This window comes from Salmo salar, chromosome ssa11 (assembly GCF_905237065.1).
Source record: "Salmo salar chromosome ssa11, Ssal_v3.1, whole genome shotgun sequence".
In the NCBI taxonomy this organism is placed as follows: domain Eukaryota; kingdom Metazoa; phylum Chordata; class Actinopteri; order Salmoniformes; family Salmonidae; genus Salmo; species Salmo salar.
In genome coordinates, this window is record NC_059452.1 from 88,138,302 (window position 1) to 88,158,450 (window position 20,149).

At 40.9% G+C, this 20,149-nt stretch overlaps 2 protein-coding genes across 2 annotated transcripts; both read right to left on the reverse strand.

Annotated features, from left to right (window-relative positions):
• Window positions 1–4,412: 4,412 nt before the first annotated feature.
• On the reverse strand, window positions 4,413–8,164 carry ponzr10 (plac8 onzin related protein 10). Its single transcript, XM_014128480.2, has 5 exons — window positions 8,014–8,164; window positions 7,402–7,452; window positions 6,525–6,636; window positions 6,200–6,387; window positions 4,413–5,011 (listed from the first exon to the last, which is right to left on the reverse strand). Exons 3-5 carry the CDS (start codon window positions 6,619–6,621, stop codon window positions 4,577–4,579), a joined length of 720 nt encoding a protein of 239 aa, XP_013983955.1. The 5' UTR covers window positions 6,622–6,636; window positions 7,402–7,452; window positions 8,014–8,164; the 3' UTR covers window positions 4,413–4,576.
• Window positions 8,165–8,597: 433 nt separating this feature from the next.
• LOC106563173 (uncharacterized) lies at window positions 8,598–13,296 on the reverse strand. The gene is made up of 4 exons (XM_045690020.1): window positions 13,234–13,296; window positions 9,862–9,973; window positions 9,536–9,723; window positions 8,598–9,321 (listed from the first exon to the last, which is right to left on the reverse strand). The coding sequence occupies exons 3-4, from the start codon at window positions 9,641–9,643 to the stop codon at window positions 8,776–8,778; spliced, it is 654 nt and encodes a 217-aa protein (XP_045545976.1). The 5' UTR covers window positions 9,644–9,723; window positions 9,862–9,973; window positions 13,234–13,296; the 3' UTR covers window positions 8,598–8,775.
• Between the last annotated feature and the right edge of the window lie 6,853 nt (window positions 13,297–20,149).

Genomic DNA, 20,149 nt, shown 5'->3' on the forward strand with positions numbered 1-20,149 from the left:
TGTCGGTCATTGTAAATGTTATTTGTTTTCCTGAGAGGAATCTCTCCTACTATTTCCTGAGTACTTTATATTTTGCACTTTGGGTTTGCCCTGTGCCTTTTTGTTTATGAAGATATATTTTGAGCACAATAGCGTTTGGTTTTCTATGGTTCTTAAATAAATTCTGTAGTTGTAAACCTGCGACTGCCTCCTCCTCTCTACACCAGTGACACGTCCGACATTAAACTTGTTATGAAAAGTTATAAACACAAAAACATGCATTACATCAGCAGCCTGGTGGTCCAAAATAACTGGTGTATTATAACACCAGTGAACCCATCTGTTTAGAATGTCATTGCAGCAAACCAGGCAACTAAAAGAAAATTCTAAACAATGTTTTGGTTCGTTTCTAGCTTGTTAGCTAGCTAGCAACTTTACATTAGTTTACTAGCCAGTTCAAGTAAAGACCATATCATATAGCTGACAACATCTTAACTTTAGCTAATTTGTATTCATTATTACAGCAAAATAAACTCACAACAAGATCATTATTTACAAGTTAATGGCAAGCTAATTACAGAAAATAGCTTATGGTTGTAAGTTTGACGAAATAAAAGCAGGGCATTCTACCAGAGAACTTTAGAACTTGGACACTTGGTCTAAAGTTATATCCTAATTTGACTTTGGTGCAGGTCAAGTGATTCTTCACATTACCGTCTCTGGTAAACACACTATATCAAATAAAATCAACATTTATTTGTCACATGCACAGGATACAGAAGGTGTAAACGGTACAGTGAAATGGTTACTTGCATAGTGGAGTCTTTTGTTTAGACATGTAGCTAGCTAGCTAAACAATGAACCATAATCCCAACTTGTAACATTACTTCCCTGCATGAGTCTACAGGTAGCCAACTAGGTTCAATGTTAGCTAGCTAGCTAGCTAGCTAGCTAAACAATGAACCATAATCCCAACTTGTAACATTACTTCCCTGCATGAGTCTACAGGTAGCCAACTAGGTTCAATGTTAGCTAGCTAGCTAACATTAGGCTAGCAATACAAAAAGCTCTGAGATATGAATAATATTACTACACAGATCATACACGTAACGTTAGCTAACGAGCCAGCCAGTCAGCTAACGTTAGCTAGCTAACAGTATGCTTTAACTTGCAATGAAAACAACTTTCTGGCCAAATTAAAAACATATATCTGAAAATATAGCTAGCTAGACTCTCTTACCCATATATATGGATGAATGCTTCTCCCTCTCTGTCATGGATACCATGTTTACCCTTAGTTTGAAGATGTAATTCTGTGATCTCTTTTCGACTCCCTCCGCATTTGCAATCAAACACTGTGCGCTGAAAATGGAACACATGAAAGCAGTGCAATTGAAGTTGAATTCACCAAGGCAAGCACATCAGGCTGTAATTTCATATAGTAGATGACTAAACTGTTGACTCATTTATATTCGCTTGTGGGTCTTATTCGGCCCGCGGGCCTTGTGTTTGATACGTGTGCTATACTGTTATCCACGTTGTGACTAACTTGTGATCATTGCCCTTGCTATGTATTGACATACCCATCCTTAGTTACAGTCGTCCGTTTTTGTTCAAAATATTTTGTCTTTGAAACAGTGCATCCTGAATGGGTGGAGGCAGCAAACAATGTACCAGGCCAGCTGTTAATTAACAATCCTAAAATGTCACACCCTGATCTGTTTCACCTGTCTTGTGCTTGTCTCTACCCCCCACCAGGTGTCTCCCATTTGTCCCCATTATCTCCTCTGTATTTATACCAGTTTGTCTGTTGCCAGTCTGTCTTGTCCCTTCAAGTCCTATCAGTGTGTTTTTCCCTGTTTTCGTGTGTCTATAGTTGCAGTTTAGTCCTCTGTCATAATTGTTGAAGCCGTGTTGAATGGACCAAACTGCAGGCGGAATGTGGATACTCATCTTTTAATGTAAAGAATAATAAATTAAAGCAAAGTATACACAGGAACACAATAAACACGAAACTCACGACATGCTTACTACAAACAAAAGGACTAGCAGTGTTAGCACAACCACCCACAAACCCAAGTGACAAACATACTCCTAAATATATGACTCCCAATCAGGAACAACGATCCCCAGCTGTTCCTGATCAGGAGTCACAAGACTAACACAGAAACAGACATACTAGACAACACGTACAGACTTCTTCTGCCACGTCCTGACCAAAATACTACACCACTACTCCCTCTGCTGGTCAGGACGTGACATCCTCACGGTTCTGACTATTCTGCCTGCCTGCCGTTCTGTACCTTAATGACAGTGCCCTGGATTACTGACCTCTGCCTGCCCTTTAAACAATGCCACTTTTATATGTTTACATATCCTACATTACTCATCTCATATGTATATACTGTACTCTATACCATCCACTGCATCTTGCCTATGCCGTTCTATACATCACTCATTCATATATATTTTTTAAATGTACATATTCTTATTCATTCCTTTACACTTGTGTGTGTATAAGGTAATTGTTGTGAAATTGTTAGGTTAGATTACTCGTTGGATATTACTGCATTGTCGGAACTAGAAGCACAAGCATTTCGCTACACTCGCATTAACATCTGCTAACCATGTGTATGTGACAAATAAAATTGGATTTGATTTGACCTGTCCTTTGCCTGCCCCCTGTTTTGTAATAAACATCTGTGATTCGAACTGTCTGCATCTGGATCTCATCCTGAGTCCTGATATACCAGCAATATATTTTGGACTACCAAGAAATGTATTGCTAAATTAAATTAATCATGCATTGAACTGAATCTATATATTCTACCAACAATGTACCACACTACACATATTTAAAACCTTATAAAATTGGTTTTGATGCAAAAACTGGGAATTTTATATTTTCCTCTGATACTATGATTGTCTGTTTGTTTAATATTTGCAACGTAGTTAAAGTGCTGTCAATTCCACTTTCATAGAAGCACACAAAACCTGCAAAACCTGAATGCACATTGGCTGAGGGATTTTTTCCAGGAAAGAGAAAGCAATCTGGTGGCAAAAAGGGGGCGGTGTGAAAAGGAGCAACAATGGGAGGAGGAGTCAGATAAAGGTGGGCAGGAGCTCTCTGCACAAGCTCAGACATTTCTCACCACACAAGCAAGAGCATTGTCATGGGAAACGGAAATGGCAATCATCTACACAAAATGGAATCTATTTTTATAATAGCAACAACAACAAAAATTATGAATATAAGAAATGCATGTAATGCATAGAGTTTAGATTCATATACAGTACAATGACAGTATGGTAGATTCAAAATATACATTTGAAAGGTTGGAATGAGTTGTAACCAAACTTTCAACTTTTTATATAATTCCCACAAATGAGAACATACTTTCTGTATTTTTTTTGCTGAGCTGTGTAATAGTCTTTTACTATCTAGCTTCTACTTTGCTCTCTGTCTGATTTGTACTCTTTCTTATTTTAAAGAGGGCATGATACGCAGAGTAAAATGAATGTCAGACAGATATTAATATAGAGATTATATTGGATAAAAAATATGAGAATTTGTCTTCTCTGAGTTTGTAATGGCCTCAATCAAAGTATGTCATTCGTATAGTCTATCAAAATGTACATTATCAGACTACATAAAGATAAATAGCAATATGCAAGTCAGCATTAGGTTATGAGTTGACTAGCAAGAAGATCGTCGTTAACATTCATTTTGGGGGCTGGGCAGGCCTACAAGCTGAAGAGTTGAGCCATCCAGAATACACTGAATAATATATTTGATTAACAGAGTATAAAATCAGTGATTTCGTATCTTGATGAAGGGTGATACAAGGTATTATGGTCATCCTCTCTTCTCTCTCTCTCTCTCACTCTCACTAACTCCCTCTATCTCATCTGATACCTGCTCTTGTAGACAAGGTCTTCTGGTCAAAGAGCCGCTTCATTCCAAACTGAGTGAGAAAGAAGTGGTATCCACATAAATACAAAATCACATAATGGAGATCAGGAGAAAATACCATAACATGTCAAAAAGTAATCCTAGTGTGTTCCACAGCTCTGGTGGGAGAGCAAATGGAGGAGAGGGAATTTGACTTTCCACAGCTATTGTTCTCCACTTACAACTACGGTCTAATAATCCCTCAATGGGAAATAGCCCCTATAAACTGGCAAAACCATAGATCCCTCTCTGAGTGTGTGAGCAATTTCTCGCCAGCTAATTAGATGAAAATAGGAACAGTTTCACCAACGTGAGATTTTGCAAAGTACTTAACAATTCCTGCCTCGAAATGTTTATATAAACATATTTCTCACTGTTTCTCATTGACAACTTTTTCATGCAAATTGATCCTGTAGACAGTCTTTTCTAATAGACCAAGATGTTTTATTATATATGAAGTAACATTCCAATAGAAGAGAAACACAATATAAATGACTTTATTGCATGTCAAGACAATGAGCAGTGGACATTACTGTCAAATAGACCTCATATAAAAACAGATTTTCATCAATCTAATCAATTCATTGTCTGTGAACATTACAGCAAGGTCAGCTATCAGAAAGTGATTAGATGAAGCAGCAGAGCTCAGCATTTGGATGGTTGGGTGGAGACAGTGGTGTTCACCATATGGTTATACATGTCAGGGGGCATCATAACAGCAGGGTTATAGGCAGGTTGATTAGAAGTTGTCATTTGTGAATGGCCTGCAATGGCATGTTGGTCAGTTGCCATCTTAATTTGAGCCCCTCCGGCAATGCCAGGGGGCCCTGCCATCATACCAGGGTGCATCTCAACCATGACGTAGCTCTGTTGGTTGGGGGACTGTGGGCCGGTCATGATGTAGCCCTGTTGGTTGGGGGACTGTGGGCTGGTCATGGCTGGAGGCTGCACTTGGATGGCCACAGGCTGGGTGGTTCTGAAAGTGCAGCCCTTCTTGTGGTCTTTGATCTCCCTGGCCATCTGACACCATGAGCACCAGACACAGCAGCAGGACACCATGATATCCTCACAGAGGCTTTGCTATGGACCCACACAGACACACTTGTTTAACACTATCACACACACACACAAGTTAACAGAACACACATAATACCCCTGTCACAACATACACTACTGTTAAACAATTTGAGTTCATGCAGAAATGTCTTTGTTTTTGAAAGAAAAGCTATTTTTGTCCATTAAAATAACATCAAATTGATCAGAAATCCAACATTGTATTATGACTATTGTAGCTGGAAACAGCTGATTTTTAATGGAATATCTACATAGGCGTACAGAGGCCCATTATCAGCAACCATCACTCCTGTGTTCCAATGGCACATTGTCTTAGCTAATCCAAGTTTATCATTTTAAAAGGCTAATTGATCAGAAAACTATTTTGCAATTATGTTAGCACAGCTGAAACCTGTTGTTCTGATTAAAGAAGCAATAAAACTGGCCTTCTTTAGACTAGTTGAGTATCTGGAGAATTAGCATTTGTGGGTTCGATTACAGGCTCAAAATGGCCAGAAACAAATAACTTTCTTCTGAATCTTGTCAGTCTATTCTTGTTTTGAGAAATAAAGGCTATTCCATGTGAGAAATTGTCAAGAAACTGAAGATCTCGTACAACGCTGTGTACTACTCCCTTTACAGAACAGCGCAAACTGCGTTGTACGAGAACTTCAGTTTCTTGGCAATTTCGCGTATGGAAGAGCCTTCATTTCTCAGAACAAAAATAGAGTAGTTTCCGGCCATTTTGAGCCTGTAATCGTAACCACAAATGCTTACACTCCAGATACTCAACTAGTCTAAAGAAGGACAGTTTTATTGCTTCTAAGCACAACAGTTTTCAGCTGTGCTAACATAATTGCAAAAGGGTTTTCTCATGATCAATTAGCCTTTTAAAATGATAAACTTGGATTAGCTAACACAACGTGCCATTGGAACACAGGAGCGATGGTTGCTGATAATGGGCCTCTGTACACCTATGTAGATATTTTATAAAAAAAATCTGTTGTTTCCAGCTACAATAGTCATTTACAACATTAACAATGTCTACACGGTATTTCTGATCAATTTTATGTTATTTTAATGGCCCAAAAAATCTGCTTTTCTTTCAAAAACAAGGACATTCTTAAGTGACCCCAAACTTTTGAACGGTAGTGTATGTATCTGCAAAAACAACAACATTTATGCAATGTTTGTACGTAATGGGAAACATCACACCTGAATGCCATATTTGTGGCGTACAGCAACCCGCATGGATAGACTTGCGGGTGGCACAATGATGGGCACCCCAAAGCCAACCATGCAAGCAGGGCCAATGATGTCCACTAATGGCAGACAGGTACACTCTCCAAACTCTCCCGTGGTGGAGCAGGCTAAGCAAGGACAGCACCAGAAACCATAACAACCTGCACACACAGAGACATACATACCTTATCAACAGAAAGAGCAACAACAATACAACTCTTAAAGGTGGTGGCGATATTTTAAGACAGAATACCCTGAGATAGGGGTAGATGGGATAAGATGTCCCATGGATACTCACAGGAATTCATGTCTTGACAGCAGTCAAAAAGGCCAGTGTTCCAGCCCTTAATAGCAGGTGCTGCCACCTGTTGGTGGACTATTATGTTTGCTTGCATGGTGATCAGACCTGCCTGCAGACACAATGAAAAGGAATACGTAGCACTCACAATCATAATTTATTTGTGGGGGAAAATTTATCAGCAGTATGCTTCTAAGATATAGCTCAACAACATACTTGTCATCAAGCTTATGCCTATAATTGTTGGCTACACTGTAGAAACAAATAGTTCTTGACTTCACCCAACTCATTGCTTTTGTTTAGGAGATGTTGGAGGTGTAACTGCATTGGAGCTGGCAAATCAGTGAGCTGCCACACCCGTCCTTAAATTCCACCCACGTTAGAAGTTCAGGACGAGAAAGTGTAGGCTATATTGACATAATGACACTAATACTGAAAATCATTAATTGAAATAATAAGGATTCATGTCAGGCTAATCGAGGTGTAGATTACAACACACATTCTAGTGTTCGTACTTGTAACAAGGCTTCTTGCTGATTTGACAGCTCCAACGTAGTTACACCTCCGACATTGGCTAAATAAAAACAATGAAATTGTTCTGCAGTTGTTGATTATCGTTGGTTAAGACAGAAAGATTCAATCTAGCCATTAAACTCATCAAAATCATGCCACGAATGTACAGTGTGACAAAATAGTGATTTACTGATGGTTCCTCATTCACATTGTGACTGTAACCCTGTAAAGATATTATTGACTGTTCTTTTTACCAATTTCACACTATTATCTATTATTATCAACATCTATTATCTATTAAGGTTTTCATCAGAGAAAAATACATTTTCATTAAAAAAATATGGATGTATATAGCCTTTCTTACCTTTCCACCCTTCTCAAATGCTTAGAGAGAATGACAGGAGCTGACGTGGACCTAATCATGAAGCACAATAAACATGTCTGGAATGTCTGCGGGTATGCAGGTTACTTAAAGTGAAACTGGCAGCATTTTAGCAACATTAACTCTTATTAAAATATTTTTCCTGGTGGTGTATATGAACATATGACACCTTTTTTTTATTTCACATTTTCTGACAAGCAGCTTTTGGAAATAGTCATTTTCAGGTTTTCATAAATTCATAGAATGTTTGGAATGACGTTTATGTCATGACTGTCCTGTGAGGATCACAATGGGTCAGATCAGCTTGGCAATGATTGACAATACCCAGATATTCTCTCACCCACAGAAAAGGGGAGGAGGGAACTGGGACGGTTTAACAGTTCACACCCTGTTGTAAATTACAGGAGAAGGGGGCTCCCCCTCCAGTAAAATCCACAAAGGAATGTGCTTTGTTAACAGACTTTTTGCCGCTGAAACTCTAACACATTCAAAAAGTGAAAACTGGAACAATATTTCTAACATAAGAACGTGGGGAATGGTCGGAGATGATCTATAGAAAATGAATGTAAACTTATCCAGCATGCTGTAGCCCACCTCGTTTTCAACCTTTCCAAGTTCTCCCATGTCACCCCGATCCTCCGCAAACTCCACTAGCTTCCAGTCGAAGCTCGCATCCACTACAAGATCATGGTGCTTGCATACGGAGCAGCAAGAGGAACTGCCGTCCCTTATCTTCAGGCTATTCTCAAACTCTACACCCAACCTGAGCACTGCATTCTGCCTCCTCTGTTATCTTGGCCATCCCACCCCTGCGGGTGGAGAGCTCCTGCTCAGCTCATTCTAAGCTCCTGGCACTCCAATGGTGGAACCAACTTTCCCTTGAAGCTACGACAGCAGTCCCTTCCCACCTGAAACCCAACCACTTCAAAGAGTATCTTGAATAATCCCCCTCTTAACCAAGACACCCCCCCCACACACACAATTTAGTTTTTACTTTAATGAACCAACACTTGCACTTGAGGTTTTGCAAAGTGCTTAACAATTCCTGCCTCTAAATGTTTATTTAAACATGTTTCTCATTGACAACTTTTTCATGTAAATTGATTCTCCTGTAGGCAGTCTTTTCTATTAGACCAAGATGTTTGATTATAAAATAAGTAACAATCCAATAGAAGAGAAACACAATATAAATGACTTTATTACATGTCAAGACAATGAGCAGTGGACATTACCATCAATTAAACCTCAGACTATAAATCATATAAAAACAGATTTTCATCAATCTAATTAATTCATTGACTGTGAACATTACAGCAAGGTCAGCTATCAGAAAGTGATTAGATGAAGCAGCAGAGCTCAGCATTTGGATGGTTGGGTGGAGACAGTGGTGTTCACCATATGGTTATACATGTCAGGGGGCATCATAACAGCAGGGTTATAGGCAGGTGGATCAGAAGTTGTCATTTGTGAATGGCCTGCAATGGCATGTTGGTCTGATGCCATCTTAATTTGACCCCCTCTGGCCATGTTAGGGGGCCCTCCCATCATACCAGGGGACATCTCAGCCATGCTGGAGGACTGTGGGCCGGTCATGACGTAGCTCTGTTGGTTGGGGGACTGTGGGCCGGTTATGACGTAGCTCTGTTGGTTGGGGGACTGTGGGCCGGTTATGACGTAGCTCTGTTGGTTGGGGGACTGTGGGCCGGTTATGACGTAGCCCTGTTGGTTGGTCATGTAAGATACATTTGAAGTGGTCATGGTAGGAGGCTGCACTTGGATGGACACAGGCTGGGTGGTTATGAAAGTGCAGCCCTTCTTGTGCTCTTTGATCTCCCTAGCCATCTGACACCACGAGCAACAGGCACAGAAGCAGGACACCAAGATGTCCTCAAAGAGGCTTCCCTGTGGACCCACACAGACACACTTGTTTAACACTATCACACACACACACACACACACACACACACACACACACACACACACACACACACACACACACACACACACACACACACACACACACGTAAACAGAACACACATAATAACCTTATCACAACATATCTATCTGCAACATCAACATTGATGTAATGTCTATATGTAATGGGAAACATTACACCTGAATGCCATATTTGTGTCGTACAGCAACCCGCATGGACAGACTTGCGGGTGGCACAATGACAGGCACCCCAATAGCAGCCATGAAAGCAGGGCCTATGATGTCCATTAAGGGCAGATAGGTACTCTCTCCAAACTCTCCTGTGGTGGAGCTGGCATAGCAAGGACAGCATCAGAATTCATTGCAACCTGCACACACACAAACAGACACACCTCATCAACAGAGAGAGCAACAACAAGACAACTCTTATAAGTGGTGCCGATATTTTAAGACAGAATATCTTGAGCTTAGCAGCAGATGGGATATGATGTCCCATGGATACTCACAGATACTCATGTCCTGAAAGGAGTCAAAGAGGCCCGTCTTCCAGCCTTTCATAGAAGGTGCTGCCACCTGCTGATGGACTGTCATGTTAGCTGCCATGGTGATCAAACCTGCCTGCAGACACAACGAAAAGGAAGACGAGGCACTCACAATTTGTTTGTGGGCAAAAATTCCTCAGCAGTATGATACTGAGATCTAGCTGAACAACATGCCTGGAATCAAGTTGATTACTATAGTTGTTGGTTACACAATAAAAACATTCAAGGTGGCCGCACAAAAAAATATTTGGAAACTAGTTCCACAACTTTTTTGACTTCACCAACTTTTTGGACAAAGTGTTGCATGCAATTCACATTTTGAGTTGAGACAAGTGGGGAAATATTGAGTGATATTGACTGATGGCTGTAAATTAGGGTTGTCTTTTTAGTTTCAGGCATGGTCCAATTTCTGGACCAGAAAGTGGGTTCTTTCAAATCTATCTTGACTAACCAATCTCACTAATAATGAAAACAAATCCACATGTTTTGCAGTATCTGGTTAAACACATCATATTATAACCTCTTAAATATATATTTGTATTGTAAAAAAGTCCTTGACAAGTGTTTTCTGAATGGCACACTGGGAAACATGTTCATGAAAAAACATCTATCTTCAGCCAACACAGTATTTCAAGTTGCGGGTCTCAGGAAACTGAACTTGTTGTGTGATCAACTCAAATATTTGTTTTGCAAAGGCAAACTTAACTATTTAATAAGTTCACACAAATCAAAACGGCTGTGGAACTAGTTAGGCAGATTGGTCTCATAGACTAGACATAACATAGTTAATGTAAATCAGGGACACTCATTAGTATGATGTGTTACATTTGGTATGGTTACACAAGATTGAAGGTGACTTAAGGCAACAATTAAAAGAGGGTGTTTGGTTGATCATATAATGAGAACGTCTGGCAACCCAAAGGTTGTGTGTTTGAATCTCGTCATGGACAACTTTAGCATTTTAGCGAATTAGCAACTTTTCAGCTACTTGCTACTTTTTAGCAACTTAGCAACTACTTAAACCTTTAAGCTAACCCTTCCCCTAACACTAACCCTTAGAGTTAGCTAACGTCAGTGTTAGCCACCTAGCCACCGTGCTAATGTTAGCCACAACAAATTGGAATTCGTAACATATCATACGTTTTGCAAGTTCATAGCATATTGTACTTTAGCAAATTCATAACATATTGTACTAATTTAAATTCGTAACATATTACACGAATTGTAATTCATAACATATCAAACGAAAAGAGTGATGGACATCCACAAATTAATACACACAGTGCATTCGGAAAGTATTAAGACCCCTTGACCTTTTCCACATTTGTTACATTACAGCCTTATTCTAAAATGGATTAAATAAAAACACAAATCCTCAACCTACACACAATACCCCATAAAGACAAATAAACAAATATATATTAAAAAATACATCTTATTTACATAAGTATACACACCTTTTGCAATGAGACTTGAAATTGAGCTCAGATGCATCCTGTTTCCAAAGATCATCATTTAAATGTTTCTACAATTTCATTGGAGTCCACCTGTGTTAAATTGAATTGATAGGACATGATTTGGAAAAGCACACACCTGTCTATATAAGGTCCCACACTTGACAGTGCATGTCAGAGCAAAAACCAAGCCATGAGGTCGAAGGAATTGTCCGTAGAGCTCCAAGACAAGATCATGTCGAGGCACTGATCTGGAGTTGGATATGGAAACATTTCTGCAGCATTGAAGGTCCCCAGGAACACAGTGGCCTCCATCATTCTTAAAAATGTTAGAAGTTTGGAACCACCAAGACTCTGCTTAGAGCTGGCTGCCCTACCAAACTGAGCAATCGGGGGAGAAGGGCCTTGGTCAAGTAAGTGACCAGAACCCGATGGTCACTGTGACAGAGCTCTAGAGTTCCTCTGTGGATATGGGAGAACCTTCCAGAAGAACAACCATCTCTGCAGCATTCCACCAATCAGGCCTTTATGGTGGAGTGGCCAGACGGAAGCCACTCCTCAGTAAAAGGCACATGACAGCCCGCTTGGAGTTTTCCAAAAGGCACCTAAAGGACTCTCAGACCATGAGAAACAAGATTCTCTGGTTTGATGAAACCAATATTGAACTCTTTGGCCTGAATGCCAAGCTTCATGTCTGGAGGGAACCTAGCACCATCCCTACGGTGAAGCATTGTGGTGGCAGCATCATGTTGTGGGGATGTTTTTCAGCGGCAGGGACTAGTCAGGATCGAGGGAAAGATGAACAGAGCAAAGTACAGAAAGATCCTTGAGAAAAACCTGCTCCAGAGCGCTCAGGACCTCAGACTGGGCTGAAGGTTCACCTTCCAACAGGACAACGACCTGAAGCACACAGCCAAAACAACGCAGGAGTGGCTTCGGGACAGGTCTCTGAATGTCATTGAGTGGCCCAGCCAGAGAACGGACTTGAATCCGATCGAACGCTCCCCTTCCAACCTGACAGAGCTTGAGGATCTGCAGGGAAGAATGTGAGAAACTACCCAAATACAGGTGCGTCAACCGTGTAACGTCATACCCAAGAAGACTCGAGGATATCATTGCTGCCAAAGGTGCTTCAACAAAGTAATGAGTAAAGCATCTGAATACTTATTTAAATGCCTTTTTTTTATTATTGCAACCTGTTTTTGCGTAGTCATTATGGGGTATTGTGTTTAGATTGATGAGGGGAAAAATACAATTTAATCAATTTTAGAATGAGGCTGTAATGTAGCAAAATGTGGAAAAAGTCAAGGGGTCTGACTACTTTCTGAATGCACTGTACCATAAGAAACGTAATATATCATACAAAATGGAGTGTCTCAGGTTTACATACAGAATAATACGAAATGCTCTGAGACCACGTTGAGTTACTAAATCTTTTTGAGTTCGGCCCCCTCTGATATATTTTTATTTTTACAGAGTACAGACCTAGGCCTAGATTCAATCAGTTCCAGCAATAACCAACAACTGAATAGCAGTTTTATAGTTTTTTGTTGTTGTTGATGTCGGAGGTATAACTGTCAAATCGGTGAGCGGCCGCTTCTGTAGTCATTGTTATTTTGGGTTAGGGCAGAACTGATGGAATCTAGCCCTTAAACTCCTCAAAATGCTGCCAGGAAAGTACAGCATGACACAATAGTGGCCTACTGTTCATTACTCATTCACATTCCGCCTGTAACCCTGTAAAGATATGACCATCTGTTCTGTATAATAACTACACTCTTTATTCACACTATTATCCACTATTATCAACATCTATCATCTATTATTAATAGATTTTTATTATTAAAAAACATTAGGCATGGATCTATATAGCATATCTTACCTGTTCACCCTTCTTGAATGCTGTGAGAGAATGACCTGGACTTAATCATGAAACACAATAAACATGTCTGGAATGTCTGCAGGTATCCAGGCTACCTGATAGAAAACGCACACAAAACCTGCAAAACCTGAATGCACTTTGTTTGAGGGATTTTTTACAGGAAAGAGAAAGTGTTACAAGTGGCTTTAGGTTGGTGATTTGAGCATAATGTATGAAAGAGCTTTTTTCAAGTAATTATGAATTAATCTTTTGGATCAGGTTGCATTGGGATAAACTCAAATGTAGTTTGTGGTGGTGGAGATTGACAGCAAACTTAGCCAATTGCAGATTTCTACTGTACGCAGCATTCACACTATGTCCATGTGCCATTCATCTGAGGGGCCAGGGCTGCTACAGTTGTTTCATAGGGATGTCAGCTGTAGTAAGCCACCTGTAGGTTATCAGCTATCCTAAATGTCTGGATGACAGATTCAAAATCATCACTGTAGCAGTACATTTGGAAAAACTTTATTGAATGTTCTGTCATAATGCCTACATAAGGTTGTCATAAACATAAGGTGTTTGTGCCGACTTACGTCACATCTCTCCCATAAAAATGTTACAATGTTTTATCGTCATTCAAATGATCAAACAGGAAACACAGAAATGTTCCATCCAAGACAAAATCTTACATTTCTATATCATCTTTTCATGGCATGAACATGGTATGCAAATGAGAGGGTTGAGTAACAATGACTAACATATGACATGGTCATTCAAAATTAATGCTAACTCCATGGCAATGGAGAAAAACTTAAGAAACATAGGGAAACAATTTCCTTCTAAGCTTCTAAGGTGTTATGCAATCATAGTCACAGAATGGAACCGTGCTGACCATTGAAGACCATTGTTCCCTCTAAGCTGTGCACGGTTGCGCAGCTCCCCAAGACTGCTGCACAGAAGAAATATCAGCCTGCAAAGAGAAGCAGAGCTTGAACTTCACTCAACTCTCTAGAGTTTTCCCTGTTAGTTAACACTATCAACGTTTGCCTTTACTGTGGGAATGTCACACCCTGACCATAGAGAGCCCTTGGTTCTCTATGGTGTTGTAGGTCAGGGCGTGACTAGGGGGTGTTCTAGTCGATTCATTTTTATGTTTGGGATTGAGTATGGTTCCCAATTAGAGGCAGCTGATTATCGTTGTCTCTAATTGGGATCATACTTAAGGTGTCCCTGTTCCCACCTGCTTTTGTGGGATATTGTTTGTGCTTGTTGCACCACGTAAGTCACGGTTTGTTGCTTGTTTATTGTTTTGTTGAGAAGTTTTCACTTTCACTCAAATCACGCTGCGCCTTGGTCCGTCCATTATCACAAGCGTGACAGGGAATTGTGATCAATCAACACAATATTAGCCATTTTTAATGCAACATACTGAAACATCTTTTTGTGTTTTGTTGGTATTTAGTCATTTTCAGCTCTTCAGGTCCTACTCACTGGATGAGCAGATCAAAGAACTGATAGGACAGAATTAAGAACTTGGTTCTTAGTCTGTGAGGGCACGCTTAAGAGGAGAGGGTCAGACAGTCTGATCCTTGTCAACCCCCAGGGAGCTTCGAGGAGAGCCATGCAGTAGCGGCTACACCGGACGCAGTTGCATGGCACAAATTCTTTGTGGCACATCGATGGCAACCATAAGCTGATCCGGTGAGTAAACGCTTAGGCCTCCTGAACACATTTTTACAATCTTAACATCGTATTCCTGGGTATCCCTTTACACCTCTTGACTTTTTCCACATTTTGTTTTGGTACAACCTGAATTTAAAATGAATTAAATTGAGACTTTGTCACTGGCCTACACACAATACCCCCATAATGTCAAAGTGGAATTATGTTCAGAATGTTTTAATAATTAATTTTAAAAATGAAAACCTGATATCTTAAGTCTATAAGTGTCACAAATAATGTTGTTGTGTTGAAGGGAGGACCAATACGCAGCGGGAATGTGGATACTCATCTTTTTAATAAAACACGAGCAAAGCATCCACAGGAAAAAACAATAAACAATACTCACGACAAGAACAGTGTGGCAGGCTAAACAAAAGTAGTGCTCACAAACAACTACCCACAACCACAAAGAAAAACACACCTGTTTATAGGACTCCCAATCAGAGGCAACTAGAAACACCTGCCTCCAATTGAGAGTCCAGCACCCAACCTACACATAGAAAACCTACCTAGAACCTACACACAACACAAACCCTCTGCCACGTCCTGACCAAAACTAATACAATTACTCCCTCTGCTGGTCAGGACGTGACAATAAGTATTCAACCCCTTTGTTATGGCAAGCCTGAATAAGTTCAGGAGTAAAAATGTATCACATAATAAGTTGCATGGACTGTGTGCAACAAATGTTTAATATGTAATAATGTTAACAATAATAAAAACAGAATGGTGTCACTATAAGAGGAAAAACCTTTTTTTTATTATTTCTGAAGGCCTCTGACAACAACAAGAGTGCCACAGTTACGGAGTCATTCCAAGCAGCCATCACCAGCTACAGAGTACCATCCTGGGTGAGAAGTATCTGTGCCTTCATGGAGCAGTTCAGGGGTGGTGAGAGGGGAAATGCCCTCTCACTGCCCCAGCTTCAACCACCATCACCTCTCAAGCCACCTCCACCTCAGCAATGCCCCTGTGACAATAATTTTGGACCCCCTTTTGGCCCCCCTAAATGTGGAGTATGAAACACATTTTTGCTATCGTTCTTTTTTACATCCGTTATTAGACAGTGGCAACGATGATGATTATGAACATGGTTTTTTGCCTGCTAATGCCTGCAACGCGGTGAAGAAAGCGATATGACAACAATAACGTCTAATGTAACTGGCCCCACAGTACAACTGTTAGAGGGATTCTCTGCCTCTAACCCTATTACAGGGGCTGAGTCACTGGCTTACTGGTGTTCTTCCATGCCGTCCCTAGGAGGGGTGCGTCACTTGAGTGGGTTGAGTCACTGACGTAGTCTTCCTGTCTGGGTTGGCGCCCCCCCTTGGGTTGTGCCGTGGCGGAGATCTTTGTGGGCTATACTCAGCATTGTCTCAGAATGGTAAGTTGGTGGTTGGAGATATCCCTCCAGTGGTGTGGGGGCTGTGCTTTGGCAAAGTGGGTGGGGTTATATCCTGCCTGTTTGGCCCTGTCCGGGGGTTTCATCGGATGGGGCCATAGTGTCTCCTGACCCCTCCTGTCTCAGCCTCCAGTATTTATGCTGCAGTAGTTTATGTCTCGGGGGGGCTAGGGTCAGTCTGTTACATCTGGAGTATTTCTCTTGTCTTATCCGGTGTCCTGTGTGAATTTAAATATGCTCTCTCTAATTCTCTTTCTCTCTTTCTCTCTCTCGGAGGACCTGAGCCCTAAAACCATGCCTCAGGACTACCTGGCATGATGACTCCTTGCTGTCCCCAGTCCACCTGGCCGTGCTGCTGCTCCAGTTTCAACTGTTCTGCCTGCGGCGATGGAACCCTGACCTGTTCACCGGACGTGCTACCTGTCCCAGACCTGCTGTTTTCAACTCTCTAGAGACAGCAGGAGCGGTAGAGATACTCTCAAAGATCGGCTATGAACAAGCCAACTTACTCTTGAGTTGCTGACTTGTTGCACCCTCAACAACTACTGTGATTATTATTATTTGACCATGCTGGTCATTTATGAACATTTGAACATCTTGGCCATGTTCTGTTATAATCAGCACCCCGGCACAGCCAGAAGAGGACTGGCCACCCCTCATAGCCTAGTTCCTCTCTAGGTTTCTTCCTAGGTTTTGGCCTTTCTAGGGAGTTTTTCCTAGCCACCTACTTCTACACCTGCATTGCTTGCTGTTTGGTGTTTTAGGCTGGGTTTCTGTACAGCACTTTGAGATATCAGCTGATGTAAGAAGGGCTATATAAATAAATTTGATTTGAACTGGCCCCAGTTGAAATGGTCTAGAACCGCCACTGCTCATTCCTACTCCAACCTGACTTACTACACCCCTGATATTCCCCTACAGGGACAAGGGATCGGACACTATATCGTAAGTGCCACTCGTTCCTACTCCAACCTGACTTACTACACCCCTGAAACTCCCCTACTGGGACGAGGGATTGGACGCTATATCTTCAGCGCCACCCGTTCCTTCGAGTCAGTTAATTTTTATAATACTATTTGAAATGGTAACGACTCATATTTTTTTCAGTCCTTGAATCAGTTAATTTTTATAACACCAATAATAACACCACCAATTAGGATGCCACCATTAGTGAACTCTTCTTCAACCAGAGCTTTGGAAAACCCTCTCCTCCTTGCACAGAAACTGTTCCCGAGGAAACACTCCCCCGCATTCACACACTGTATGATTTGGTCTCTAGAAAGGTACTACAGACATGTTCAACCCTTAACAAAGAGTGTTAAGGTGTATGGCCCCTCGGTGGGTTCAATACAGTACCAGTCAAAAGTTTGTACACACCTGTACATTAGACCGGTGGAAATCTGTCCAAATTTGAGATTTTTGGTTCCAACTGCTGTGTCTTTGTTAGACGCAGAGTAGGTGAACGGAAGATCTCTGCATGTGTGGTTCCCACCGTGAAGCATGGAGGAGGAGGTGTGGGGGTGCTTTGCTGGTGACACTCAGTGATTTATTTAGAATTCAAGCAAAACTTAACCAGAATGGCTACCGCAGCATTCTGCAGCGATACTCCATCCCATCTGGTTTGTGCTTAGCGAGACTCTAATTAGTTTTTCAACAGGACAATGACCCAACACACCTCCAGGCTGTGTAAGGGCCATTTGAGTGCTGCATCAGATGACCTGGCCTACACAATCACCTAACCTGGTTTGGAATGAGTTGGACTGCAGAGTGAAGGAAAAGCCGCCCACAAGTGTGTTGAGGTTGGGGGGTTGTGGAGGCCAGGTCATCTGATGCAGCGCTCCATCACTCTCCTTCTTGGCCAAATAGCCAAATAATTAGGTATGTTGGGTCATTGTCCTGTTGAAAAACAAATTAGAGTCCCACTAAGACTTTTTGAAGGTTATTTTACTGATTTAATGATCATGGACTGTTTCCCTGTGTATATTAGGATACATTTTATTACATTTAAATAATGTTTCAGTATCTTTAGTGTCACGTCCTGACCATAGTAAGTTGTTATTTTCTATGGTAGAGTGGTCAGGGCGTGACAGGGGGTGTTTATCTGTTTTTGTATGTCTATGTTCAGTTCTAGATTTTGTATTTCTATGTTGGTCGTTGTTTGGCATGACCTCCAATTAGAGGCAGCTGGTTGTTGTTGTCTCTAATTGGAGGCCATATTTAAGTTGATGTTTGTCCCACCTGTCCTTGTGCGTGATTATATATTTTGAGTAGTGTGTTTTTTTCCTCTCTGCGTCACGGTTTGTTGTTTTTTTGTTAGTTAAAGTATTTATGTATTGTTTCACGGTTATAATAAATATGTGGAACGAAAACGCTGCATCTTGGTCCGCTCCTTATCACAGCTGTGACATTTAGAGTATCCTGTGAGGCAGATCAAAGTGCTCTATAGTCAGGAGGAGAGCAGCTTCTTGAAGATTTTGGGGGAAACATTCCCCCAGATGAATCCAAATGTAGAGGCCTTTAAGACAAGACAGGAGGAGGCTTGTTCCAGCTGCAATCAAATCAGCTGGGCTAGGGAGGTCTGCCCTGTACTTAAGATTGAAGGTATTTGATATCTTATGTGTCAGGAAGGGAGGTAGATTGAGCTTTATTATGTCACGTGATAAATGCCAGAGGTAATGGAATTCATTTGGAGAAGAAAAAAACTGGATTTACCTCTGTATACAAAAGTTATAAAGTAATTGAGTAAATGGTGATTTCTTATATTTTTTTGAAAAAGGAAACAAAGGGAGGAGACAACCTCGGAGGCAGAGACTCTGCCTATGGCGTTAGGCCTCCCTGTTGACTCTCGACAAGCTTCAGTGACACTAGAGGTTTGGAATGTTACATGACCTTTTCCACTTTTATCATCAAAGTATAGTATTAGTTATATGATTCTCCTTGTAATTTAACAATCCCAATGGCTTTGTTTACATTGCTGTCCCTGTATTGATTTCAGTCTCTAGAGGAAACATTGGAGATACGGCGTCTTAGTCTTCAAGACCATCTCTCTCTGGCTGCAGAACAGGAGAAAGTATGTATTTAATGCAGCTTAGTAAATCTGTTCAAATCACACATTGGCACTCCAACAGGAATCACTTATTTTTTTCATACACAAAACAGATTAATTCAATACTTATTTTTGCCACAGGAGATGGAACGTTGTCGTTTTGAGAAGTGGGAGAGCAGGCGGGGGAAGGTAAGGGATTTCACCAAGTTGATAACATCTGTTTACTATGTAAGGGATAAACGCAGACATTCTGTACATTACCTTGGAAATAATCGACGATGCAGCGGGACTAGGCCAAGGTAACGTACAGAAAGGAAGCATTTATCCCACTTATAATACTAAAGCACACATTTATCGGCAGAAATCCTGCTGCTTCTTGCTGCTACTGCTACTATGCGCTGGCTTCTTGCGCCCACCACCACCCCAGCCTCCACCTGTTAGGTTCTGTATTCCTGCTGAGGGCATTGGTATAGCTTACCGCACTCACTGCCTGTAGGCTATTTTATATTGATGCTTTGCTTAAGGAGCAGAGACAATATCGCCAAGACTTGCATTATTCATTGCTTAATAAATGGTTAAACATATTTCTAAGTGCCATTTTTTTTTTTACTGGTTTTAATGGCCTTTCTAGAATTCAACAATACTCTGGTATAAATATACACTGCTCAAAAAAATAAAGGGAACACTTAAACAACACATCCTAGATCTGAATGAAAGAAATAATCTTATTAAATACTTTTTTCTTTACTTAGTTGAATGTGCTG